The sequence below is a fragment of the Chiloscyllium plagiosum genome, chromosome 38, assembly GCF_004010195.1.
Source record: "Chiloscyllium plagiosum isolate BGI_BamShark_2017 chromosome 38, ASM401019v2, whole genome shotgun sequence".
NCBI lineage: Eukaryota > Metazoa > Chordata > Chondrichthyes > Orectolobiformes > Hemiscylliidae > Chiloscyllium > Chiloscyllium plagiosum.
Genome location: NC_057747.1, coordinates 8,247,395 through 8,272,729, shown reverse-complemented (window position 1 = coordinate 8,272,729; position 25,335 = coordinate 8,247,395). Strand labels below are relative to the sequence as shown.

Sequence of the window (25,335 nt, the reverse complement as noted above, 5' to 3'; positions counted from 1 at the left end):
GTTAGGGTATTCAGCTCAATGATCAACCGTGACCATAATGAATGGTGGCGCAGGCTCGAGGGGCTGAAAGGCCTATTCCTGCTCCTACATTCTGTTTCTTTGACAGGTTTAGCAGCACCATCACCCCCAGTGTCAACATTGTGCCCTTTAGTGTATTCCCCAACAGTTGTTCATCTTGCCAGCATCACCAGAAGAACTACTGGGTGTGAAGTCTCGCATAAAATGGCCACGTTATCTACATTAGAGGACCCAGGGTTCCTTATTAAGAGCAAGTCAGAAACTCTGACATTCTGGATATCTGATAGTCGGGTCCCTTCAAGATGGCAACAGATTATCATCACTAATAGCAACGGGGCAGTCAACTTCATTTGGAGATTATTAATAGTAGACAACAACGACCCAAAGGCTCAAAAATGGTGATTAGCCCTTTTGTTAAATGAACACAAATGATCAAAAAATGATTTAATTGTATTTTGATTCAATGTAATTGTATTTTAATTTTTAAATTTGTGTCAAGAAACATGGAAGCATGGGATATCCCCTGACAAATCTCTCAAACTGTCTGAATGTATTGCTACACAATCAGTGAAGAATCTGCAAGGCTGGTTTCTAAGCAACTCAGTGACCTAAAAAAAAAAGTGCTTGTCCCAGTTATATCATTTCTCGGAAGTGAAAACATTTTCCTGGCTTTCCATCGAGTGTTTTTTTAATTCCATGTGCAAAAACTGTAAAATAAATCAAATGAGATCATTCGAGAAGCTAGGTCCTGATAATTCACAGTCACGTGTGTTCTATGACATTGTTGAGGAACTTAATAACATTTCCTTTAATAATAGGGTTTCACATGAATGTGTATACAGAACAGCAGGAGGCCATTCAGCCCCTTGAGTCTGCTCCGCCAGTCAGTATGATCATGGCTAATCTCACCCTGACCTCAATTCACAAGTTACTGCCTATTGTATTAGTATTTCGCTAGAATCATAAATACAACACGAGGTAGATGGATAGTAACTTGAACAGAGAATGCTTTATTGTGCATCCTCTCAGGTCAACTGTCAGTTTTAGACTGCCTCCCCTAACTCTCAACCTAAGTCACCTGACCCTCTCTCTTAAAGGGGCCATACACACTCAACTATATACATAACACCGATCTCTCCTTGATAAGCTTTGACTCCCGTGTTAGTTAAGAACCTGTCTACCATTCCTGGAAAAATATGCTGTGACTCTGGGAAGTGAGTTCCAGAGATTCACAGTGCTACTCAAGGGTGATGTACCCTGTTCTTAAGTTCCCACAAATCTCTGCCACTCCATATCTGGGATAACCCCTTCTCTATCCCTTAGTTCTGGACTTTCCCACCAGGTGCAAAATCCTTTCAGCTTTCCCCCTCTCAGAATCTTATCAATACGATCAACTCTTAACAGTCATCAGCATTTCCAGCACTTTCTGTTTTATTTCAGAATTCTAGTCTCTGCAGTATTTTACTCTCGTATTCACGTCTGGCATTGTCTGCCTTTGATTCATACTCATCCCCGCTCTCGATACGATCTATTCTTAATTACTACCACAATTCTCAATTTTATAACATTAATAGTACGTATTAAATGTTGTTATATTATCCTGAGAAAGCTTGCAAAGGATGAATGGGTTTTCAGGCAGAGAAAGATTAAAGGCCATTGATAGCACAAGTTTCTATTTAATTCCCCAGGTCTATAGTAATAAAGCTATTCCCAGCCTCTCAGCAAATAAATGGGATGTCAATTAGATCTAATGTAGTGAAAATGGATATTATAACTAGTATTATGATTCCGAGCACTACCCTTCACCCTCTGTAAGCTTCACCTTGTATCCTAACAAATACCAAGTCCTTTTCACCCTCGCTGCTCATCCCAGTTTAAAAATTCACATCTTTTTTCCTCAAATCCCTCGACCTTCTCATTCATGTTTCAAGCCCTTCACCCTTCTGGGAAGCCTGCCTTTCTCCAGTTCTGCCCCCTCTGGGGATTTCTCCAATTTGACACCTATGTCTCCATCTGTATAAGCCCTAAGCTCTGGAATACACTCAAACCCCTCATCCTTTCCACCTCTCTACATTTCTCCTGTCTCAAACCAGTCATTAATTCTGTTTCTTTGGCCAATCTTCTGTTACTTGTTCTAATATCCCTTTGGGTTTTTTAGAAAGAACTCCAGTGTGCCTTTGTCTAACTTTACTGGGTTAAAGGTGCTACAGAAGTGCAAGTTGTTGTTTCTGTGATGGTGGCCACCCAGTGACTCTGGGATTGGGCGTCTAATGGGAGGGTGCATGCAATGTGAATAGAAACTGGTGTTCATTCAATTGATGTTTTGAGGACCGCATATAAAAAGTAAATTCCTCATTCTATATAAAAAGTGTCAAACCACAGAGAGGGTCACCCACAGGGAGAGCCACCCACAGAGAGGATCATCCAGAGGGAGGGCCACCCACAGAGAGGGTCACCCACAGGGAGAGCCACCCACAGAGAGGATCATCCAGAGGGAGGGCCACCCAGAGGGAGGGCCACCCAGAGGGAGGGTCACCCAGAGGGAGGGTCACCCAGAGGAAGGGTCACCCAGAGGAAAGGTCACCCACAGGGAGGGCCACCCACAGGGAGGGCCACCCACAGGGAGGGTCACCCACAGAGAGGGTCACCCACAGGGAGAGCCACCCAGAGGAAGGGTCACCCAGAGGAAAGGTCACCCACAGGGAGGGTCACCCAGAGGAAAGGTCACCCACAGGAAGGGTCACTCACAGGGAGGGCCACCCACAGGGAGGGCCACCCACAGAGAGGGTCACCCAGAGGAAGGGTCACCCAGAGGAAGGGTCACCCAGAGGAAGGTCACCCAGAGGAAAGGTCACCCACTGGGAGTGTCACCCATAGGGACGGCCACCCACTGGGATGGTCACCCACAGGGAAATTCAAGAAGGTGCAGCAGAATCTCTACCAACCAGGTGACATAAGTGTGCCAACCTGATCCTGTGCCATGTGCTCCCCTCTGGGAGTGCCCGCTCATACGCTGATGCCTCTAAACATTACATTCACTCTCCATTCATTTGCACCTTTGCAATGTTTACGTATTGACAAACCAAAGCTGATTTGGACTGTATCAGCCATTCAGATAAGAATGCTAATGAACAGGCCTTGCCAAACCTCAGACCAAAACCATCAGAAAAGAATAAAGCAGGAGCAGGAAATGGGAGGATGGATGGAGAGGATCATGGAAGGAAGGGCAGGGGCTAGACTCAGCATTGCTCAGTGTCAGCACTTAACAATCGTCTGGGAAAGTTGGTGGCTTGCTGCTGATGACCTGTTGGATGAATAAAGATTTGACTTATATTTACAATTAGGTGAAGAAACAGATGAACATGATTTTTCACCAGAGCGTGAATCAGTATGGGGTACCTGTGCGACTGGCTGCGTTTGACGTGATTCTCAATAACCATCCCTCAGCCATGGAGATGAAAAATATCTTGCTGTCCGTCGGAGAAATTGAATCGGAACTGTCTAAATTTATCGTAGCAAAACTGCAGAATATTCTGCGCTCTGACCATCATCCAGCAAGGTAAGAGCTGGGTGGACAGTCCTATGGAAATTCCTGTTCCTCTCACAGTCAGAAGCTAAGAGCTTTTAGGAGCAGGCTCCCCAGTGGCTGTACACACACTGGCAGCTAAAGTGTTGGAACTGCCTCCCCAGCGTCTTTCTCCTGAATTTCCAAATCGATTATTGGTGACTCTCCTTAGATTTAGGGTCCCGATGTTTGGAATGCCCGACCTTCCCCCAACAAACTGTCTGCTCATTGATGGGTAGGGCTGTGCTGAAACCGTTCAGAGGCGACATTTTCTTTCTCTTGTGATCGCTGCAGGATTGAGCCTTGGCACTGCGACTGGGTAGGGGAAGGAGGCAGATCCCAAATCCAACCCATTTGGAATAGGGATCCAACCCATGCAAACTGACTCACATTGCTGTCAAGCCAAACAGCGAATCTGAGTTACTATGGCAATGTACACTTTTACATGTAGCCTGGATCTATGGGTGGTCAAAGGCTTCAGTTATTTTCCTATCCCATGGCTGACCGGGAATCCTTCCCATGTATTGGAAAGATTTACAGTCAACTAACCCACTTGGCCATGGTATGTTGGCATCATTGTTGCCCATCCAGGGCTGGAGTGGGGTATGAACCCCAAGCTTTTGGCTCAGAGGTAAGGACGCAACCTACTGCGCCAGGTGAGCAGAATGTGGGACCCAGTTGAACATCTCATTGATGTAAGAACAGGGCCAATCAGCCAACCCTTGATAATGACTGTGTCCCACATAAACCCAGGTTTATCTCACCCCATGGAATATTCTTCCCCGCATCATCACCAAGTTTACCCTTAGCACCTCAACCACATCACGTGGCAGCCAGTTCCGAAGTCTTGCCCCACTCTGGGGAACAGACATTTCTCCTGAATTTTCAATTGGATTTTTGGTGACTATCCTTGTATTTAGGGTCCCAATGTTTGGAACGCTTTACCTCACCCCAGCAAACTATCCGCTCAAATCCCATATTTTTTAAACATCTCATCGTGTGGCCCAGCTGCTATCACCTTTGTGAAATATTCCCTTTTATCCCTTCACTAAAGTAGCTATGGGTGGAATCTCATAGGACCCTGAGTAATGTGTGACAAGTGTGGAGAGGTCCATCTACACCAAGAGAAACTCATGCCATCTTTTATGCTTTTACAAGCAGCGTGGTGAGATTATTACTCGGCAGCCCACTGTCACCCACATCACTCAGACCACTATAAGGTTCCACCCATTGTTTTAGGGCACCATTCAGAGGTTGAGATCATAGGGTCCTTGATAAGCATTAAGAATTAATCTTTATTATTGGACTGCCACTAATTTCAGATTGATATTTTCAAGGCATTAATATCTCATGATTGCACTATAGACTGGGTGCAGTCAAAAGGCACCCAGCAGACAGTGAGACTGTTGGTGAGACAGTCCAGGCACACATTGACCTTCTCTGTCTACAGCTGCACTATGGTTACATGCTCCTCTGACTTGGAAAATGGAGGTGATTCAGGAGATTCACTTGTGGGATGTGGGTGTCGCTGGCTGGGCCCAGCATTTATTCCCTGTCTCTAGTTGCCCTTGAGAAGGTGGTGGTGAGCTGCCTTCTTGAACCGCTGCAGTACGTGCGCTGTAGGTTAACTCGCAATGCCCTGAGGGAGGGAATTCGATATATTTCCAAATCAAGATGGTGAATGGCTTGGAGGGGAACTTGCAGGTGGTGGTGTTCCTGTGTAACTGCTGTCCTTGTCCTTCTCGATGGAAATGGTCGTGGGTTTGGAAGGTGCTAAAGATCTTTGCCTTATTGCAGAGGCAAACCATATGGTAAACTATCTGCTTCTCATGGAATTCCAAACAATTCCTTTTGCTTAAGGCAAAATAGACGTGATTTCCTCCTCATGACCCTGGACAACTGAATTCACCTCATAACACAAGGGGAATTCATTCGAATAGCTGCTTTTTGATGGTCAGGAAACAGGATTTAGTATCCCAGCAGTATCTACAAAAAGGTCTTTGGCCAGGGTTGGCATAGTAATGTCAGTCCTTTTCCCCTTGCTCTCGAATGTGTAAAACTTATCTATCAGAATTCAGAAGCTAAAATGTCTTCACTACTTGGCCTCGACATGTAGTCACAGAGTCAAACTCTGGAAGAAAAATGTTTGAAACAATTTGAACTTTCTACTTTCCACTTGAGCTCTCCTTGTGACTTCTAATCAAACCTGTCAAGTGTACTGTCTGGAGATTTTCACACATGAGTTGTACTTAGACTGCCACTTAAGACCATAAAGAAAGATAATTCCATTTCATTACTGTTATACAATGATAGAATCTCATAGTTCCATTTTTCTGTGTTACTTTTCCAATTGGATGCAGTTCTATATTCTGTATACATTCCTGAAACTTTGACCTTGATGAAACTCTTTTGCTTTTTGTAGCAAATTAATTCGCAAAGCCCTGAAAGATCCAATGATACATAATTACCACCGACTATCCAGAACTGGGAGTTCGTCATCCTCCTCAGGATATTTAGCAGGTAAAAGGATGGCAATTAACATATAAAGTGGATGTATTCGATTCCATTTTTTCTGTATGCAACATAGTTGTTCTAAGAACCCTATTTCCATGTAATTTCTTTCTTTATAAGTTACTAAAGATATGGTGACCTCATACAACATGGATTTACTCTTTGGAGACAGTGGTATCTTACAGCAGAGTTACTCTGATTTCTTTGTGTCTACGGGGAAAAATAAACTTCATGCAAGCCAGGTATGTTCACTTGCTTATCCCAAGTTGGTGTCAGTTTAACCGTGATGTGGAAATGCCAGTGTTGGACTGGGCTGGACAAAGTCAGAAGTCACACGACAGCAGGTTAAGGGCGGTACGGTGGCTCAGTGGTTAGCACTGCTGCCTCACAGCACCAGGGACCCGGGTTCGACTCCAGCCACTGGTGACTGTCTGTGTGGAGTTTGCACATTCTCCCCGTGTCTGCATTGGTTTCCTCCAGGTGCACTGGTTTCCCCTAGAGTCCAAAGATGAGCAGGTTAGGGTGGATTGGCCATGCTAAATTGACAATAGTGTTGATGGATATGTAGGCTAGGTGCATCATTCGGGGGAAATATGGAGTAACAGGGGAATGGGTCTGGGTAGGTTACTCTTTGGAGAGTCAGTGTGAACTTGTTGGGCTGAAGGGCTTGTTTCCACACTGTAGGGATACTATGGTGTGCTCCAAAAGCTTGTGATTTCAAATAAACCTGTTGTACTCTAGCCTAGTGTCATGTGACTTCTGATGGTGTCTGTTTACGGTCTGATTGTTCTAATATTGTTTTATAAAACTCATAACCAAAATGTTCACTTGAGTAAAAAGGACAGGTTTTTTTTTTGCTTTAGAGCTTGTAAATGTTTAATAAACTTTCTGACACTGATGAGTGCATTGAGGGTAGCCTCCAGTCTCTGAATCATATTGCCAATGCACAAGTGCGTGTTTATTTGGCACGAATCCTCTACCTCTTGTACCAGGGAGCCTGCAGATTGTAATACAGCTTTTTGGCATCAACCTTATTTTTATGCACATCCATGAGCTTAAAGAAAAAGGAGTTGAAATTTGAGTCAATAAAATGCCTGTCAGTAGATGTGATAAGAAGTATAAAAGAGAACATGTTGTTGAGTCTTAGAGATGTACAGCACGGAAACAGACCATTGAGTCCATCCCAACCAGATATTCTAAATTAATCTAGTCCCAATTGCCAGCATTTGGCCCACATCCCCCTTCCTATTCATATGCCCATACCTTTTAAATGTTGTAATTGTACCAGCCTCCACCACTTCGCCTGGCAGCTCATTCTGTACACACACCACCCTCTGTGTGAAAACGTTGCCCCTTTGGTCCAGTTTAAATCTTTCCAGTCTCACCTTAAGCCTGTGCCCTCTAGTTTTGGACTTCCCCAGGGTGGGGAAAAGAACTTGTCTATTTATCCTATCTATGCCCCTCATGATTTTATAAACCTCTATGAGGTCACCCCTCAGCCTTTGACGCTCCAGGGAAAACAGCCCCAGTCTATTCAGCCTCTCCCTGTAGCTCAAATCCTCCAACCCTGGCAACATCCTTGTAAATCTTCTCTGAACCCTTTCAAGTTTCACAACGCCCTTCCTATAGCAGGGAGACCAGAGTTGCACACAATGTTTCCAGAAGTGGCCTAACCAATGTCCTGTACAGCCACAACATGAGCTGCCAACTACTATACTCAATGCACTGACCAAAACAGGCAAGCATACCAAACACTTGATTGATGATGATAGTGCTTTATTCTGTCAATTATCTAATGTTTCTCACTATTAGGTTTGTAATGACTGCGTGGATAAATCTTGGTGTTTTACACAGCCGTTATTGTAATACAGTCAGCCCACCTATTGAGCAGATTTTGACAGTTTCAGAATAACCTCATAATGGAGTAACTGAGCCAGTATTCCTGTCAAATTATTTCTTTTATGTCATATGTATATTAACCAATTTTACAAGTTTCTGTTCGAGTTTTTCTGCAAGGCAACATGTATTTGATAAAGATAACTGTCAGTCAGAATTTACCCATCCAGTGCGTAACTATAACCCTTCGTCTTTGGCCAACAATCACACAAATCCTGCCTGCGGTACTTTTGTAGGACAACTGGGGGAATGCCACAGGAATTAATGCTCCATTACCTACATCATTGTGGCAATGACCCTGCTCAAACAGCACACTCACCACTGCGCTCACAACGTCTAGAGCAACTACGCACAACATAAACATCCTACTTATCTCAGAGTCATACAGCATGAAAACAGACCCTTTGGTCTAACCAGACCACGCCAAATATAATCCCAAACCAAACTAGTCCCACCTGCCTGCTCCTGACTCATAACCCTCCAAACCTTTCCCATTCATGTACTTATCCAAATGTCTTTTAAATGTTGTAATTGTAGGCACGTCCACCACTTCCTCAGGAAGTTCTTTCCACATATGAGCCATCTCTGTATAAAAAAAATTACCTCATGTCTCTTTTAAATCTCTCTTCTCTCACCTTAAAAATATGCCCCCTAGTCTTGAAACCCCCATCTTAGGGACACGACAACTATCATCAACTCTATTTCTACCTCTACCTGTTTTTATTTTATAAACTTATATCAGGTCACCTCTCAACCTTCTAGGCTCCAGTGAAAAAAATCCCAGCCTTCCCTCAAAACTCAAACCTTCCATTCCCAGCAACATCCTGGTAAGTCTCTTCTGAACCCTCTCCAGCTTCATAATATCCTACCTATAACTGGGCGACCAGAGCTAGACACAGTACTCAAGAATGTGATATTACACTCTCTTTCTGTCATACTGAATGTGTACAAGCCTTGAATAGTAACAATTTCACTTAGTACATACAGACAACAGCTTCATATTGTGTTCAGCATGTTTTTCCTTAAACAAACATATATCATGTTTGGCTTTCCAGAAACTTGATCTGACTTCATAGTAAGAGCAAATTACTGCTGATGCTAGAATCTGTACTCAAAACAAAAAATGTTGAACGAAGAGTCATCGAGACTCGATATGTTAGTTTACTGTCTTTCAATGGAGGCTGTCTGACCCACTGTGATCTCCAGCATTTGTTATTTTCAGTTGATCCCAGATTTGAGAAGATGCAGCTACTCTGTTTAAATTGGCACTCTCAATTACTACATACATCTCTTCACACTTGGAACAGGTATCAATCGTAGCACAAGGTCTCGACTCATTTTTCAAAGAAAGCTCGAAGGAAGTTGAGGGTGACGATGGTGAAGCCATGGCCGGTATGTCAGTGATCCTCTTTGATGTCCAGCTCCCTCCTGTTGTGTTTTTCCAAGGATATAGTGACTTAATGGAAAAGCTCTGGTCCATCACTGAAGAACCCACAAGCATAATCAAAGGATCCATCTTACTTATTGACCATCTACAGGTATCAAAGCCCAATTGTAACCTTCTTATTACAAACTAAAGTGCTATAAACCACAGTGAGTTTTGGCTTACATGGTAAAACTGTTACCCTTGAGTCAAAAGGTTCTCCTCTGAGAATGCTGCAGTATTGAGATGTCTGCTTGGATGAATCCTGTGACATCCTTTCACAGAAGAGTAGGGGTGATATCCTGATTATTGTAGCTAATAGTTATATTTCAGTCAACATTCCAAAAAAGAAATTATCTGATCATTACTGTTAATAGGAGCTTTCTTTGTGAAAATTGGTGCTTCTTAATTTAACAAATGATTATATTTCAGAAAAATCTTGCAGTGATGTAAATTGCTTTGAGACTTGTAATTAAAAACACTGCACATTTTTCTTTTAAACACACTCATAATAAATGTTTCCTTTGATCTGTAGTTGTCAAGAGTGACAAATAAGATTATTGCAATCAAAATTATTGTTTATCTAGTCAGTACAAACTTGCATTTATAACAATTTTAATGTAGGAACGGTGTGTTACAAAACTGAATTAAGCCAAGACAATAACAAAACCTTGGCCAAAAAAATTGCTTATTTTTAAAGGCATGTTTTACTGCGAGTAAAACAAAATGTTTCACTATACTTTGGCACATGTGACGATCATAAATAAAATCAAATTGAAATATAGCTTTTGTAAATGCCAAATATGTAAAACATAATTGACATCCAAAATAAGATTATTATTCCAGTTTAGTTTTGATCTTGTGACATACTTTCTGAAAGATTCCTTATTCTGGTTTAACTTTAGTTCCCTGTTTTAAATAAGCATCATCTTTTAAAATTCCAAGGAGAACCAATTTAAGATTGTGAAAAGGAAGAACAATTATCTATGATACATTTTAGTTCCCAGAATTTCTTTACATCTCAGAACTGTATTTTAATAAATTTCAGAAGATAAATATGGGAGCCAATTTGTATATACAACAATATCAAATCGACGAGTAGTTTCAGAGGCATTAACTTAGGGAACAATTCTTTACTTCTTTTCCAGCAGTTTGGAGAATCTTATACGTATCCCTGGGGAGGCAAATTTATATCCGACTTGAGTTTTGGCATACCTGACAATACTAAAGCTTGACCATGACCCCACCATGGCCCATCAAGCCAAAACCACTCTCACTGTCTGTGCCCTCTTTGCCCTCCAGTGATCTCCCCTCCAATGATTCCAACCTCATAGTCCCCCAGCCCCTGACTGCCCACTTCTACCTGCCCAAGATCCACAAACACAACTACCCTGGACAACCCATCGACTCTGAATGTTCCGGTCTCACCCAACGTATTTCTTCCTATCTCAACTCCATCCTCTTCCCCTTGGTTCTCCTTTCCACCTACATCCATGACACTAACCATGCCCTCCATCTCTTCAGTAACTTGCAATTCATAAACTTGTGCTTTATCTTCACTATGGATGTGCAGTCCTTATAAACGTCCATACCCCACAAGGAAGGCCCTCAGGCCCTCCGCTTCTTCCTCTACAATAACCCCATCCAGTTCCCCTCCACCAGTACCCTCCTCTGCCTTGCCAAACTAGTCCTCACCCTCAATAACTTTTCCTTCAACTCTTCCAATTTCCTCCAAATCCATGGGGTGGCTATTGCCACTTGGATGGGCCCCATCTATGCCTGCCTCTTTGGACATGTTGAATAGTCCCTCTTCAGTAACTACACAGGCCCTGTACCCCAACTCTTCCACCATTATATTGATGACTGCATCAGTGCAGCATCTTGCACCCAGGCTAAACTGGAGTAGTTCATCGACTTTGCCCACAACTTCAACCCCGCCCTCAAATTCACTTGATCCATCTCGGACACCTCCCTCCTCTTTCTTGACCTCTTCATTTCTGTCTCCTGCGACAGTCTCGAGACGGACGTTTACTTTAAACCCACAGACTCCAGTAACTACCTGGACTACACCTCCTCCCACCCAGTATCCTGCAAGAGCTCCATTCCGTTTTCCCAATTCCTCCACCTCCATCGCATTTGCTCGGACAAGGAGACATTCCATTCCCAAGCATCTCAGATATCCACCTATCTTGAATGATGTGCTTTTTCTCATTCTGTCATCCAGACAGCCCTCCACTGCTCTAACCTACCCACCCCGCCCCCACCAACACAGTAAAGACAGAGATCTCCTTGACCTGACCTTCCACCCCACCAGTCACCGCATCCAACAGTAGTAACATCATCCTTAAACCCTTCTACCAACTCCAACTAGACCCCACCACCAAGGACATCTTCCCTCCCCACCCCTCTCTGCCTTCCGCAAGGACCGTTCCCTTCGCCAAACCTTGGTTCACACTAATCTCTCTACCAACTCCCTCACACACCCAGCAACTGGAAAAGATGCAAAACCTGCTGGCAAACTATCCCCTCACCTCCTTCCAGTTGAGACAGAGGTTCATCTGCCTATCCTCCAACCTAGTTAACAGTATCCGGTGCTCCCAATGTAATCTTGATGTCATGAGACCAAACAGCACGTTTTGCCGAGCATCATAGCTGGCCCCATAGCGGCCGACTTGACTTCCCAGTCACCACCCATTATAATTCCCCCTCTCACTCCCTTTCTGACATGACCATCCTTGGCCTCCTTCATTGCCACAGTGAATCAGACTGCAAATTGGAGGAACCACACCTCATCTTCCACCTGGGCAGCCTACAGCTTGGAGGACTCAACATTGAGTTCTCTAATTTCAAATAACTTCCCATTCCATGCCCCAATTTCCTTTCCAGACCCACTTACCCCCTACCATTCCACTTCCTCCTTGCTACCAATCAGATTCATTCCTCCCATCAACTAACCAGGTTGTACCCTCTACTTGTGCTCACTTATCACTACCTCACCATTCCACCCCCTCCCCACCCAAAACCATCTCCGACCTCCCCCCCACCCCGTACCGACCCCACCTTTATCTGCAACTCCCCTTACCCCTACCCACAGTCCTGAAGAAGGGTTGTACCCAAAATGTTGACTTCTCCACCTCTTGACGCTGTCTGGCTTGCTGTGATCTTCCAGCCTCCTACTGTCTATCCTAGATCTGACAATACAGCAATCCCTCATTGCAACAGTCAGGCGAATGTGAAGACTTGAGTCTATTAATGTCATTCCTGATGAAGGGCTTATGCCCGAAACGTCAATTCTTCTGCTCCTCGGGTGCTGCCTGACCTGCTGTGCTTTTCCAGCACCACACTCTCGACTATGTGCAGTTGTTAGCTACTTGCAGCATAGTACCAAAGAATTCAAATGGCTGGATAGAAAAACAAAAGGAGCAAGTTCTAGAGACACAATAGGTTAGTTTGAGTGCTGGTCCTTTAGAGTGAAGGAGCCCTCACTCATGGCAGAAGACTGTTTCTACTGTAATTTAACACAACGAGGCTGTTGTTTTATAGCACCCTCTTCTGACTGACCTGGAAACTCTCCCACGTTTACCACCTGCCATTGGAAGGCAGCTGGATGGGGACTTGTAGGATTTAGGGGAATATGGGCCAAATGCTGGCAAATGGGACTAGATTAATTTCGGATACCTGGTCAGCACAGACAAAGAGGGCTTGGGACCGAAGGGGGTCTGTTTCCGTGCTGTACAACTCAATGGATGTATGGACTCTATGAGCTTGGGGAGTTTAGAACTGAACTGAATTTAATAGAAATTGTTCATTTCCCCAGTGCACTCCGCGCAGATTAAAAACACTTATTATTGCTGCACAGATACAATCATCCTGGCTTGGCTGCTTTACGGCAGGTTTCCACAATCATTGAATCTTGAGAAGGGACGTGAACCCAGAGCTGAGCATGCTCCCCATTGAGGGGGCAAGACCACCTCAGTTAGTCCGTATGTTGGGACAGAACAGATAGATTTGTGTGTAAGGTGCAAGCCCCATATTCAAAGCTAAAAGAGACGAACTGCTGTGTTCATAAGATCAGAATCAAAAGAATCCTGTATGAAACAGGGAGGAACCATGAATGAAGTAATGTTAAAATCACCTCGGTCAAGTGACAAACAGCAATAGGCCTTTAAATTGCTGAGAAAATTCAAGGTGTGAAGAAATCGAAAAGACGTGGGAAGCAAGGAGCAAAGGTGAAAATTTAAAAGAGGTTTGAAACTGTACAAATTGTAGAAGTCAATTATCTCCCTGTGCAATAACAGATTAGTGTCTTTCTATTCAGGAAGCTTGGGGAATTTAAAACTGCACTGAATTTAATAGAAATGCATCTCCCCATTGCACTCCACGCAGATTGAAAACACTTATTATTGCTGCACAAATCCAATGTATTCAATTTTCTCTCTGCCCTTAGGCAATCCGACTACAGTCAGGAATTCAAGCCAGCACCGAGTTCCAAGGAGGGCTTGGGATTGACATTTCAGGCACCATCGCACTCAGCTTGTGGAGTCAACAATCGACAACTAACATCAGGAATCGGTACGTAAATAAAAATATTAAAGATAGCCAAGAAGTCCAAATCTCATTGTCAGTTTCTATTGAAGTAACAACTTAGCCTTTACTAAGCTGCTCAGGTGCACCGGTTTAATTTGCCTCTGATTAGATTCACTGCTTTTGGTGTCAAAACACATCCTTTTTAGGAAGGCAATCTGCCATTCTTACTGGGTCTGGCCTACATATCGCAAAATGTGCTTGACTCTTGTAAAAGGCCCAGGATTCCATTCAGTTCAGAGGCAGTTAGAAGTGATCAGTGACACCCACGTCCCATCAAAGAATAACTGGTTTTGAAAAGCTTTTCTTTCTGTCACTCAATGTCAAATTTTGGTTGATTAAACACCCCTTGGCAGAGTTTGGTGTATTAGAGAGAATTGGATTTTTGCAAGGTTCACCCAATGTTTGTGCTTTAGGCAGCCAGACACTTATTTTCATTCCTGCGCCTATATATTGAGAAATAGATTTTCATCTTTAGCCACCTGCTAATCTATCAGTCAATTAGCCATCCTTCCCAGAATTCACCATTTCCATTCCATTGATTTAGTTGCCCCACCTATGAGTCTTCTGCCTTTACTGAACAGCCAATGAGCTACCGGCAAACTGGGCTCCCACATGAGGACTGACTACAATTCTTGATGAAGGGCTTTAGCCCAAAATGTCGATTCTCCTGCTCCTCAGATGCTGCCTGACTGGCTATGCTTTTCCAGCACCACACTTTCGACTCTAATCTCCAGCATCTGCAGTCCTGACTTTCACCTACAATTCTTCAATGTCAACTGTCACAGTGGAGTTGCAGACTCCAGCCACTAGATGCTGCTCTGGAGCTGGATTATGAAGTGGCTGTCATTGAAGCAGGAGTAGGCTATTCAGTCCTTCAAGCCTGTTCTGCTATTCAGAATGATTATGGCCAACACCCTGTCTCAATGCTATATTCACATTTTCTTCTCATGCCCCTGGATGCCCTCAAAAATCTAAACATTTACTGACTCTTTCTTGAATATATTCAGTGACTTAGCGTCCATTTCCCTCTGTGGTAGAGAATCCCATAGGTTCACTAAAATCGCCATAGTCTAATGAGATTGTAAGGCTGCTCTGTCATTGAATAGAGAGGTGACTGGCGGTGGTTTAATCTGAGGGTTACCACACCTCAGGTGAGGGGAGGGTTTAAGAAGGAGAAACCTTCATTGTACCTAACCTCAGCAGGTGTGAGAATTGAACCTGTACTGTTGCTGTCATTCTGCATTGAAAGCCCACCCGTTGAGTGAAGATATTTTTCCTCATCTTTGATTTAAATGATTTACCCAGTGTCCTGAGAATGTATCCCCCAGATCTAGATGTTCCCCACAACCAAATCTGGTCTGTCCAGCACGGTTAGAAAGCTGAACATTACAATCCAATCACTGCTCACCCTTCTGAATTCTGTTGAATACAGACCAGTCGAACCAATCTCTCCCCATGGAATAGTCCTGCTGCACACACACACACACCCCTCCCCTGGTATCAGTCTTGTGAAACACTGCTGTACCTCCTTCCTTGGGTGGGGAGACCAAAATTACACACAGTCCTCCAGATATTGACCCACTAAGGCCCACTATCACCATATTGCAGTCAAGACAGATGGGTGTTGAATAAAAGATAAGGTTGGATGGGCTGAATGGTCTGATAGTCCTCAAATTCTTAAACAAGCTGTCCACATGTACACAGCAAGATCCCATAAACAGACACGGAACAATGAGTGGGTTTTCAGCTTCAATGATGTTGGCTGAGTGGTATTGTTTATTTCTATATCTTTGAACTGAAATGTACTGATACACATTTTCACTAACAGCAAATGCCATTTGATGCTCCACATGGAAGCTCCCTCAGGGGATTGGACTGCACACAACAGCAACAACAATCATTTGCATTAGTATAGCCTCTTTAACTGAGTAACACATCTCACAATCACTATCAAACAAAATTCAACATTGAGCAACATAAAGAGCTATTAGGACAGGTGACTAAAAACATAGTCGAAGAGATTAGTATTAAAGGAGATATTGAAAGGAGCAGAGAGACATAACGTCAGAGAGATTTAGAGAGGTTATTGTAGAATTTTCAGACAAAATAGCTAAATGGCCTTTGGCACAGCAAAGACAATCAGAGGTGTAGAATAGGCAGATCACATGTCCCTGCAACCCAGAGTTTAGTTTTCAAACTAATCAAGCAAATGTTTGGGCTGACAAGTTATAAATAAAATTTACAATATATGTGTACCAGCCAGTGACCATCTCCAACAAGAGAGGATCTAACCATTGCCACGTGACATTCAAAGGCATTACCATCACTGAATCCTCCACGATCAACATCCTGGAGGTTCAGCATTGATCAGAAAGTGAACTTTCCTAACCATTTTAATACAGTGGCTACAAGAACAGATCAGAGGCCAGGAATGGGTTACTCACATCCTGACTCACCAAACCTATTTACCATCTACAAGGCAGATTTGAGGAGTGTGTTGGAATACTCTCACTTGCCTGGATGGGGGCAGCTCCACCAACACTAAAGAAGCCTAACACCGTCCAGCCCGCTTGATTGGCACCACAATCACAAGCTCCCCCACTGACGCTGAGTCGCAGCAGTGTGTACTAGCTGTGAAATACACTGCAGAAATTCACCAAGTTCCTTAGATAGCACCTTCTAAACCCACGACCACTTCCATCTAGAAGGACAAGGGCAATAGATACATGGGCACACCACCACATGCAAGTCACTCACCATCCTGCCTTAGAAATAAATCGCAGTTCCTTCAGTGTTGCTGGGTTAAAATCCTGGATGGATTTCCAGAAGGCCTTTTTAAGATTTAGATTTAGATTTTATTGTCATGTGTACTCTAGTACAGAAGTATAGGAGTACAGTGAAAAGTGCCATCTTAGGTTCAGTGGTACCAAGGTGCAAAGACTTAGGTACAAAATAGCAAAAGAAACAAAGTTAAAAATGTTAAGCATTACCTTCATAGAATAAGTAGAAAAATAAAGAAATAAGGTAATAGTTAACATTCAAATCCTTCTTAATAAAAACTAGAAAAGTAAAGGAATTGTGTTAAAAGTTCAGCAGCTTTTGATGAGTCCTCCACTTAGCTCACTCTCTGGGAGACCTCAGATGTCTGTTCTTGACACCACTGCCGCAGATAACAGGAGACCTCTGCCACCACCTCTTCCCACGTTGGACTGTGATAAAGGGGAATAGTTACTGCATAGTTTAGGAGCTACCATATTGGCATAGCTAGTAGATTGGCTGAGTTTAGGCAGAAATTGATCTATTTTCAGTTTGGCAAGGTGCAATGGGTGCTGTGCAACAGGGGTCAGTGTTGGCACCTCAACTGTTTGCAAAATATACAAGTGGCAACAGATGGTGTGATTGCCAAATTTGTTGATGATGCAAAGATAGGTAGGAAAGTAAGTCATAAAGAGGGCACAAGGAGGTTACAAAAAGAAATAGATAGTGTTATGGACTAGGCCAGACCATTCAAAGCATTCTTAAGTAGGCAGCCCAGATCATAACTTTGCAACTTGTTTCAGTCAGTGTACAATGAAAATTACCCGGAGTACGTTAGTGAGGTTGACTACTAGACTTTAAAGCAGACAAAAGTTTATTCACAAAATTACACAATGAAACACACAAAACAGAATAAAGAACCCCTAAAGATCTCAGTCTATCCAAACTAGACTTAATTATATTGTTCCAAATATACACAAACGTCTCAATAAGCATATTCCCTTTAAAAACCAGTATAAACGGAACACATGTATAAATGGAACACAGGTTGAAGTTGAAGGACAGAAAGAGAGAGAGAGAGAGTTTCCATACAGCTCACTATTGAACTCCCCACCAGTTCAGCACTGAACTAAACTGCTCAGCTAGAGAGCTGACTACTCCCCTTTCATTATACAGGTCACCTCTAAAACATGACCTGTATAATGAAAGGGGAGTAGTCAGGCACAGTACTCTGAAAGTGGTCTCACCAACATTCTGTACAGCCTCAACATAATGTGCCAGCTCTTATATTCGGTGCTATGAAGGCAAACATACCAAGTGCCTTCTTCAATACAGTGTCTACCTGTGATGCCACTTTCAAGGAACTATGTACCCGCACCACTAGGTCTCTGCTCAACAACATTCACCAAGGACCCTACCGTTAACAGTTAGGCTTGCATCTGCTGGAATTTAGACAAATCAGAAGCGACCTGATTGAAACATAGAAGAATGTGAGGGACGTTGACAGAGTTGGTGTGGATGGGATGTGCTCTTCTGTGGGAGAATCCAAAACTTGGGGTCACTATTTAAAAATCACATATCATTTATTTAACCCAAATGTGGCTTTTAATTTCTCTCTGAGGGTCTTTAGTCTTCAGAACTCTCTTCCTGAAAAGGTTGGTGGAAGCAGAGTCCAGGAATATTCTTATTAAGCAAAGGGGTGAAAGGTCATCAGGGGTTGACAGGAATGAGGGTCAGAGGTTACAGTCTCAACCCAGGCTCACAGGGGCTGTGGCCCGAAACATCGATTCTCCTGCTCCTCGGATGCTGCCTGACCTGCTGTGCTTTTCCAGCACTACACTCTCGACTATGATCTCCAGCATCTGCAGTCCTCACTTTCTCCTCACACGGCTGGATGGTCTATTCCTGATTTGAGAGTTGAATTTATTCTCTTTGTTTTTCCACGGGATATGCATGTCACTGGCAAGGCCAGCATTTATTGGTTGGGTGGCTGGTTTACCATGCAGGGTGATTCCAATAGCACAGTTCATTTCCTGCACCAGCTGAGAGTTACTGTGAAGGACTCTCTTACTCAACCTCTCCCTTCGCCTGAGTTGTGGGAACACTCAGGTTAAACTGCCATGAGTTCTCTCTGTAATGAGAGAGAGAGAGCAGTGCTGTAGTCATACTATGTTGTGTTTGTTTTTACCCATAGTGTGCAGGGGATGTGTAGGTTGGGTGGATTAGCCATGGGAAATACAGAGTTACAGGGTAGTGGAGTAGGTCTGGGTGGGATGCTGTTCAGAGGGATGGTGAGGACTCAATGGGCTGAATGGCCTGCTTCCACGGTGTAGGGATTCTCATCCCGAATTGCCCTTGAACTGAATGGCCCACTTGCATATTCCAGAGGATAGTTACGGGTCCACTGTGAGTCTGGAGTGAGACCAGACTGATTTCCTTCCCTAAATGGACATCAGTCAAACACGTGAAAGTTTACAACAATCTGTGGTAGTTTTATAGTCACCATTTTAAGACAGGCATTTTACGTTGGATTTAATTTAAATCTGCTGTGGTGAAATTTAAACCTATGATCGTAGAGCATAAGCTGAGACATTACTGCTACACCATCCAAATATAATGAAGTCACGTGACACCAGGTTATAGTGCAACAGGTTTATTTGAAATCACAAGCTTTCGGAGCGCTCCTTTGTCAGGTGAAGTGATAAATAAACCTGTTGGACTATAGCCTGGTGCTATGTTATTTCTGACTTTGTCCACCCCAGTGTTAACACTGGGTTCTCCACATCAGAGATATAATGAATATCTTTTCCATTGGTTGACAGGGGATCATTGGTGTTCAATTCAGTTACGAAGGTTGATACTCCCTTTCTGCGAGTGGGTGTGAACTGCAGTTCGGAGGCTGGAGCTTCTTTGGATTTTGTCAGTACTGTGAAATTTTTGGAATCCCCAATCCTGATCTGCCTACAGTTGCTGAAGAAACCGTTCCCATACAGGTAAAAGACCACCATAAATGTTAGCTATCGCAAATCCAATGGCAACCTGCTATTCTTGCTGCATTCTTAGAGTCACGGAGCAGAATTTAGTGGCCTCTCCCATGCCAGGTTTGACGTTGGGAAGTGGGTGGGGAATTTCATTGGGTGGGAGAGTGGGTCATAGGGAACCTGCCTTCCTCATTCCCCCACCTGAGTTAAGATGGGCCTCCACACCTGACCGCAAATTGTAGCCCCAAGTAATTAATGGCCTTCAGAGATCATATGCATCTGCCATTGTTATTAACCCAGCAGTTGACATGAGGCTTGTAAGCTGGGCGTGTGACAAGCTAACTCAGGCATATTTGCCTGCAGCCTCTTGTGTTCAAAGACACTTACTGTCTACTTGAGGGACCAGATCTGATAAAGGAGGAATCTGCTAAGAGCTAACATCCCCTATCCCCTCTTACAGCTGACTCCTTGCCCTCCCACCATCGTTCCCGGAGCCTGGTTGGGTGCAGTACCAGCAGTGGCCACCACCTCCATAGAGGTGTTGCAGAGAGCTGAAGGTGTCTGATTGGCTGAGTTTGGCAGGTGGGCTTTCTGCCAATGGGCGGCTTGATCGCAGGGGAAAGACCTAGGCCTGAGAGGCCACTAAATGTGGTGAACCTTCACAAAGAGAGGTGACACAGGAGCCTCACTGATAGCTGCACGATTAATGTCCTGCAAGATTAGATCTATAGAGTCATTTATATCTAAGTATGAGGCCATTTGACCCATTGGTTCTGTACTGTGAAGCAATCTAACAAATCCCACTTCCCTCCACCCGAATTCCTGAAGCCCTGTAAGTTCACTTCCTTCAAATGTCAATCTAATTCCGTTTAAAATCAGTAACTGTTTCTGTTTCCATCCCCTCCTGGGCAGTGATTTCAGATCATGGCCATTCATCTCATAACAAAAGGTTCCTTCACAGTCTCCCATAATGCATTGCCCAGGACCATCTGTCTGTGAGGCCTTACTCCTTGTATCAACTAAAATTTTGTACACTCCCTTTACTCCAAAGAGAACAATTCCACGTTTTCCAACCTAACATTCTTGGGAATGTTCTGGCAAATCCTCTCTGCACTCTCTTGGTGTTCCCATGTGCTCTGAAGTGTGGTGACAAGAACTGGATGCAGAAATTCTCCAAAGATCCTGAGACTGCACCTTCCAAACAGACGGACACTTCCATCTAGAAGGACAGGGCAGCAGATACATGGGAACACCAACAGTTCCCCTCCAAGCCACTCACCATCTTGACTTGTAAATATATTGGTATTCCTTGACTGTCACTGGGTCAAAATCCTGGAATTCCCTCTCTATTGGCATTGTGGGTCAACCTACAGCACATGGACTGCAGCAGTTCAAGAAGGCAGCTCACCACCACCTTCTCAAGGGCAATTAAGGTTGGATAATCAATGCTGGTCAAGCCAGCGATGCCCAGAACCCCCAAATGAATTCAAAGAAAGTATTTTGAAAGTTGCTGTTCATCACAGAATGTAAAGCAAGTTGAGCCCTAAATTCTCTCTTCCTTTCTGACTTCAGAGAGACAGTTATGATCTATCAGTCCTTGCGAAAGGAGGATCAATTTCTCATCAAGAGGGCGAGAACATTGCGAGTTCAAGGCATGGAGTTACCATTGCATCGAGCAAACTCCGAAATGTGTAAGAAGATGCTCTCGGAGGAGGTATAGGTTACAGCCTGGGTGGTGAACTTGTTCGATGCTGTTAGCACGACTGGGAATTTCCTCGCAGTTGCTCCCGGCTGTAACATCACTGCAAATGCATCGTAACGCCCATCGACAGGCCACTCCGAAAAAAACTCCCAGCCTTGGTATACCTGTTGCCAGGCAAATTAGTGTTGACCAGTGTCTTTCAAATGCAATACTTGAGGTGGTAAAATTCATAAAGCAAATTGCAAAAATCAGTAAAAGCCATAGGTACATAGCAGCATATCTCTTGGAGCAGCTCTGTGGTTTTCAAAACCGCTTGTCCATTTTGCAGTATACCCCATGTTGCAAACACATCAGTGTTTCGTACAAAGCTATCACCCATTTCCCTCAGCTCTGCTATGGTATTTATGTTTCACCTTTTACCCAGTTTTTTCTCTGTTCCCACTTCCAATCACTTTATCAACCACAAGGTCAAAGCAACGGGCTTTGACTCAGCTGCCTATTTCTGCCGAGCCTTTTAGAGGTTGGGGAAGTTGTGGTGAGGTTGAAGTTAAAAGCACCTCTTACTGAGATGAGAAACAGCTGGGAACAGAAGGGTTGGACTTTCAAAATGTAATCCACACAAAAAAAGATTGATTGATTTGGTTCTCATTTACAAAGTTGAATTTAGTGCATTGAGAGTTGACCTCCCTGAACGTAGGGTTTCAGTAAAATTTGCATATTTTTCATTTGGAAAGAAGGTGCCAGAGTTTAAAGTTGAAATCACTTCGGTATAAAAACAATCTTGCTGTCGCTCTGAGCAATCAGAGTTATTATTTGTCTCCACAGAGCCTTGCTCCATCTCTCCGCAGGATTCGGTAGCCCTATCGCAGTCTGCAAACTCTGTGTTCCTGCGACTCTGACCTCTTATACATTCTCCAGTCCTTTCAATTAACAGCTACACATTTAGCTATCTAAGTCCTAGACTCTGAATCTCTCTCTCTCTGTTCCTTGCTCTGTCCTCAGTTAAGACACTCTCCAAAAGCTACACTTTTAACTGAGCATTACTTTTGACCTTAATGTCTCTTAACTGAGGCTCAGTGATATGATGTGTTTGAAATGCTTCACTTTGGTATGTTTCACTGTGTTAAGGGGCTTTATATACAATTCTATTGTTTTATTTCTCTCTCTGCTGCATTCCCTGGAAGCTGATTGGCTGCTAGAACACTTATCCAAGTGATCCTTCTAAGTGTGTTGAGCCCTGAGCTGTGGGTATCTGTAGCCAGTTCAATGGAGTGAGGAGTGATTGTGTTCCCCAACCAAAGTTGGCAGGCAACGATTTTCTGGATCTAGTTCCTGTGGAACTTTCAGGCCAGTTCTTCTCTCTGTATGTTGGTACTGAGGGCCATTCAAGGAAGCCTGACTGACTTCCAAGATGGCAGCAGCAGGGTCAGCAGCATTTGGCTCCTGAACACGGGCCTCAGCCACTCATGGCTCTTGCAATGGGTCCTGCCGCATCCACACGGCTCTATCTTTCCAGCACAGTCACGTTTTTTTCTCATTCTGGTTGCCCTGGGGCTTCCTCCTGCAGGACGCCAGGGTCCTGTGTATCTCTAGGTGAAAGTGAGGACTGCAGATGCTGGAGATCAGAGTCAAGATTTGAGTGGTGCTAGAAAATCACAGCAGATCAGGCAGCATCTGATGAGACTGGACTCCTGCTAGTGGTAGGTCTAGAGCCTGGACTGCTGGGGACAGTGGGCCTGGAGCCTGGACTCCTGGCAGCAGTAGGCCCAGAGGCTGGACTCATGGTAGCAATAGACCCAGAGCTGGACTCCTGGGAGCACTAGGCCCAGAGCCTGGACTCCTGGCTGCAGTAGGCCCAGAACCTGGACTCGTAGCAACAATAGGCCCGAAGCCTGGACTCCTGGCAGCAGTGGGTCCTGAGCCTGAACTCCTTGTGGAAATAGGCCCAGAGCTTGGAGTCTTGGCAAGAGTGGACTTGAATCCTGGACTCCTGGCAGCAATGGCCCAGAGCTTGGACTCCTGAAGGTGGTAGGCCCGAGTCAGGACTCCTGATGGTGGTAGGCCTGGAGCCTGAACTCCTGGCAGTGGTTGGCCCAGAACCTGGACTCCTGGTGGCCATACTCCCGGAGCCTAGACTCCTAGTGGCAGTGGTCCTGGAGCCTGGACTCCTGGCGGTGGTAGGCCTGGACTCCTGGCAACAGTAGGCCCGAAGCCTGGACTCGTGGCGATGGTGGGAGCAGCAGAGCCAGAGTCTCCTGGGGAATCAGCATCATCGTTGCTGTTCCCAGTACCTCAATTTTTGAGGCCCACCTTGCAGAAGCCCTGAAGCTCGGGCCTGAGACCCCAATTCGAACTGAAGATGAACTTTTACTTAAGTAATTTCTTTTTAAACTAACTATAGCTAAAAATGGCGCCGGATTGTGGCAATACTGTATCTTCAAGATGGATGCGACAATAAATCATTCATTCGTGCTCAAGAGAGGGCTAGTGTGAGAAATGGAAGGGAAGAAAAAGCCTTTGATAAGGAGGGAATGATTGTACAAGCTGAGGGTGTGGGAGCATTGTTTAGGGTTGCAAAAGTAAATGGGGTCCTATGTGATTTTAGTGCTAAACATGGTGGATGGGAGAACATGTTGCAAATTTGGACATTGAGGCCAATGGGCCAAGTCTGACATTATTTTCCCTTTTAAATAACACTAAAGCGAAGTCCATATATGTAAATTATTTTATACCTGACCTCAGGCTATTTGCTGCATAAGGGAATGTGCAAAAATAATGAGTTATGATTAGAAATATTTCAAGGAAATGACAGGGACTCCAAGAAAATATTACTTCGTCATTTATTAAATGATTCATCTGAGATGTGACATAGTTGGTAAATGTTGCATTTTTAAGAGGATTGAGGTACTTTAGTTCTTACAATTATTTCTCATTCGGGATTATTTGTGCCTTATATTTGGGTCTGTTGTAGACATGTTGATAAAATGTCTATTCCATGCACCTGCTCTGGCTCCGTTCTTTATTTACTTTTCTCTAAGACTACCCTCAGGCTTAGCTAATCAATCACAGTGCTTCAGTCAGCACTCGTAATCGAGCACAGAACTGAGCAGGGCAATTGGTTGCTTTAATTATTCAGAAACTCTGTTGTGGTATCACGTGACTAGCTGACTGGTCTAAAGTGTGTGGGGTGGACTTTATTTTGTTTTCAAGTCATCTTTCAGACCATTGGCTACTGCCAAACACTTCATGGAGGCAGAGAAATTGAAAGACAAACTTTCCTGTTTCCTACCAAAGTGAACATTCTGTTTTAAAGAGTTGTCAATGTTTATATGAAGTGTTAGCACAGGAAGATTGTTACCATCAATGGGTTTACATACAAATAAAGGTGGAAATAGGTTCATTCAGCTTTCTCCCTGAAGACAGAATCTTCAACATCAGCTGTCCAAAGCCACTCAATGCAGTCAGGAAAAACACTGGTGACTTTCCCTCAGACACCCTGACGAACACCGGCAATGTTTTAGAAGGTGGTATAACCTCCACAAAATGACTTATGACGTGTGAACGAAACCTTTGGTGCCTGTAGGGGGTGTGTGAATGAAACATTTCATATGAGGGAAGTACAGAGTTCCTGAATTACTCTAGGGTATTCTAATCACCTACCATTAATGTTGGCCAATTGTGGCTTGGTTTCTCTGGGGCATCCATTAATTCCCCAGGAGAAATTCCAAAAGATAACTGCTAGTCTTTAGACAAAAGTAACATATTAAGGTAGCTCAGGAGGTAACGTTGTGCATTGGCTTTGGAACTGAACTGAAAGAATGGGATCTTCTCTCTTTGCTAAACTTGGAAGCCCCATAATCACTGTTCCCTCAATAATCGTGTCTGATTTTAATCT

General features: G+C 43.9%; 1 protein-coding gene across 2 annotated transcripts in view; it reads left to right on the top strand.

Annotated features, from left to right (window-relative positions):
* Nucleotides 1–24,440, top strand: part of LOC122541791 (microsomal triglyceride transfer protein-like) — a 102,018-nt gene extending 77,578 nt beyond the window's left edge. For both annotated transcript variants that reach the window (XM_043678773.1, XM_043678772.1), the window contains 7 exons: nucleotides 3,363–3,577; nucleotides 6,006–6,103; nucleotides 6,215–6,336; nucleotides 9,298–9,528; nucleotides 13,861–13,985; nucleotides 19,580–19,750; nucleotides 21,311–24,440. In XM_043678773.1, the coding sequence (XP_043534708.1) occupies nucleotides 3,363–3,577; nucleotides 6,006–6,103; nucleotides 6,215–6,336; nucleotides 9,298–9,528; nucleotides 13,861–13,985; nucleotides 19,580–19,750; nucleotides 21,311–21,458 (1,110 nt within the window). In that variant the 3' untranslated portion in view covers nucleotides 21,459–24,440. The remainder of the gene's footprint in view (nucleotides 1–3,362; nucleotides 3,578–6,005; nucleotides 6,104–6,214; nucleotides 6,337–9,297; nucleotides 9,529–13,860; nucleotides 13,986–19,579; nucleotides 19,751–21,310) is intronic.
* Nucleotides 24,441–25,335: the final 895 nt, after the last annotated feature.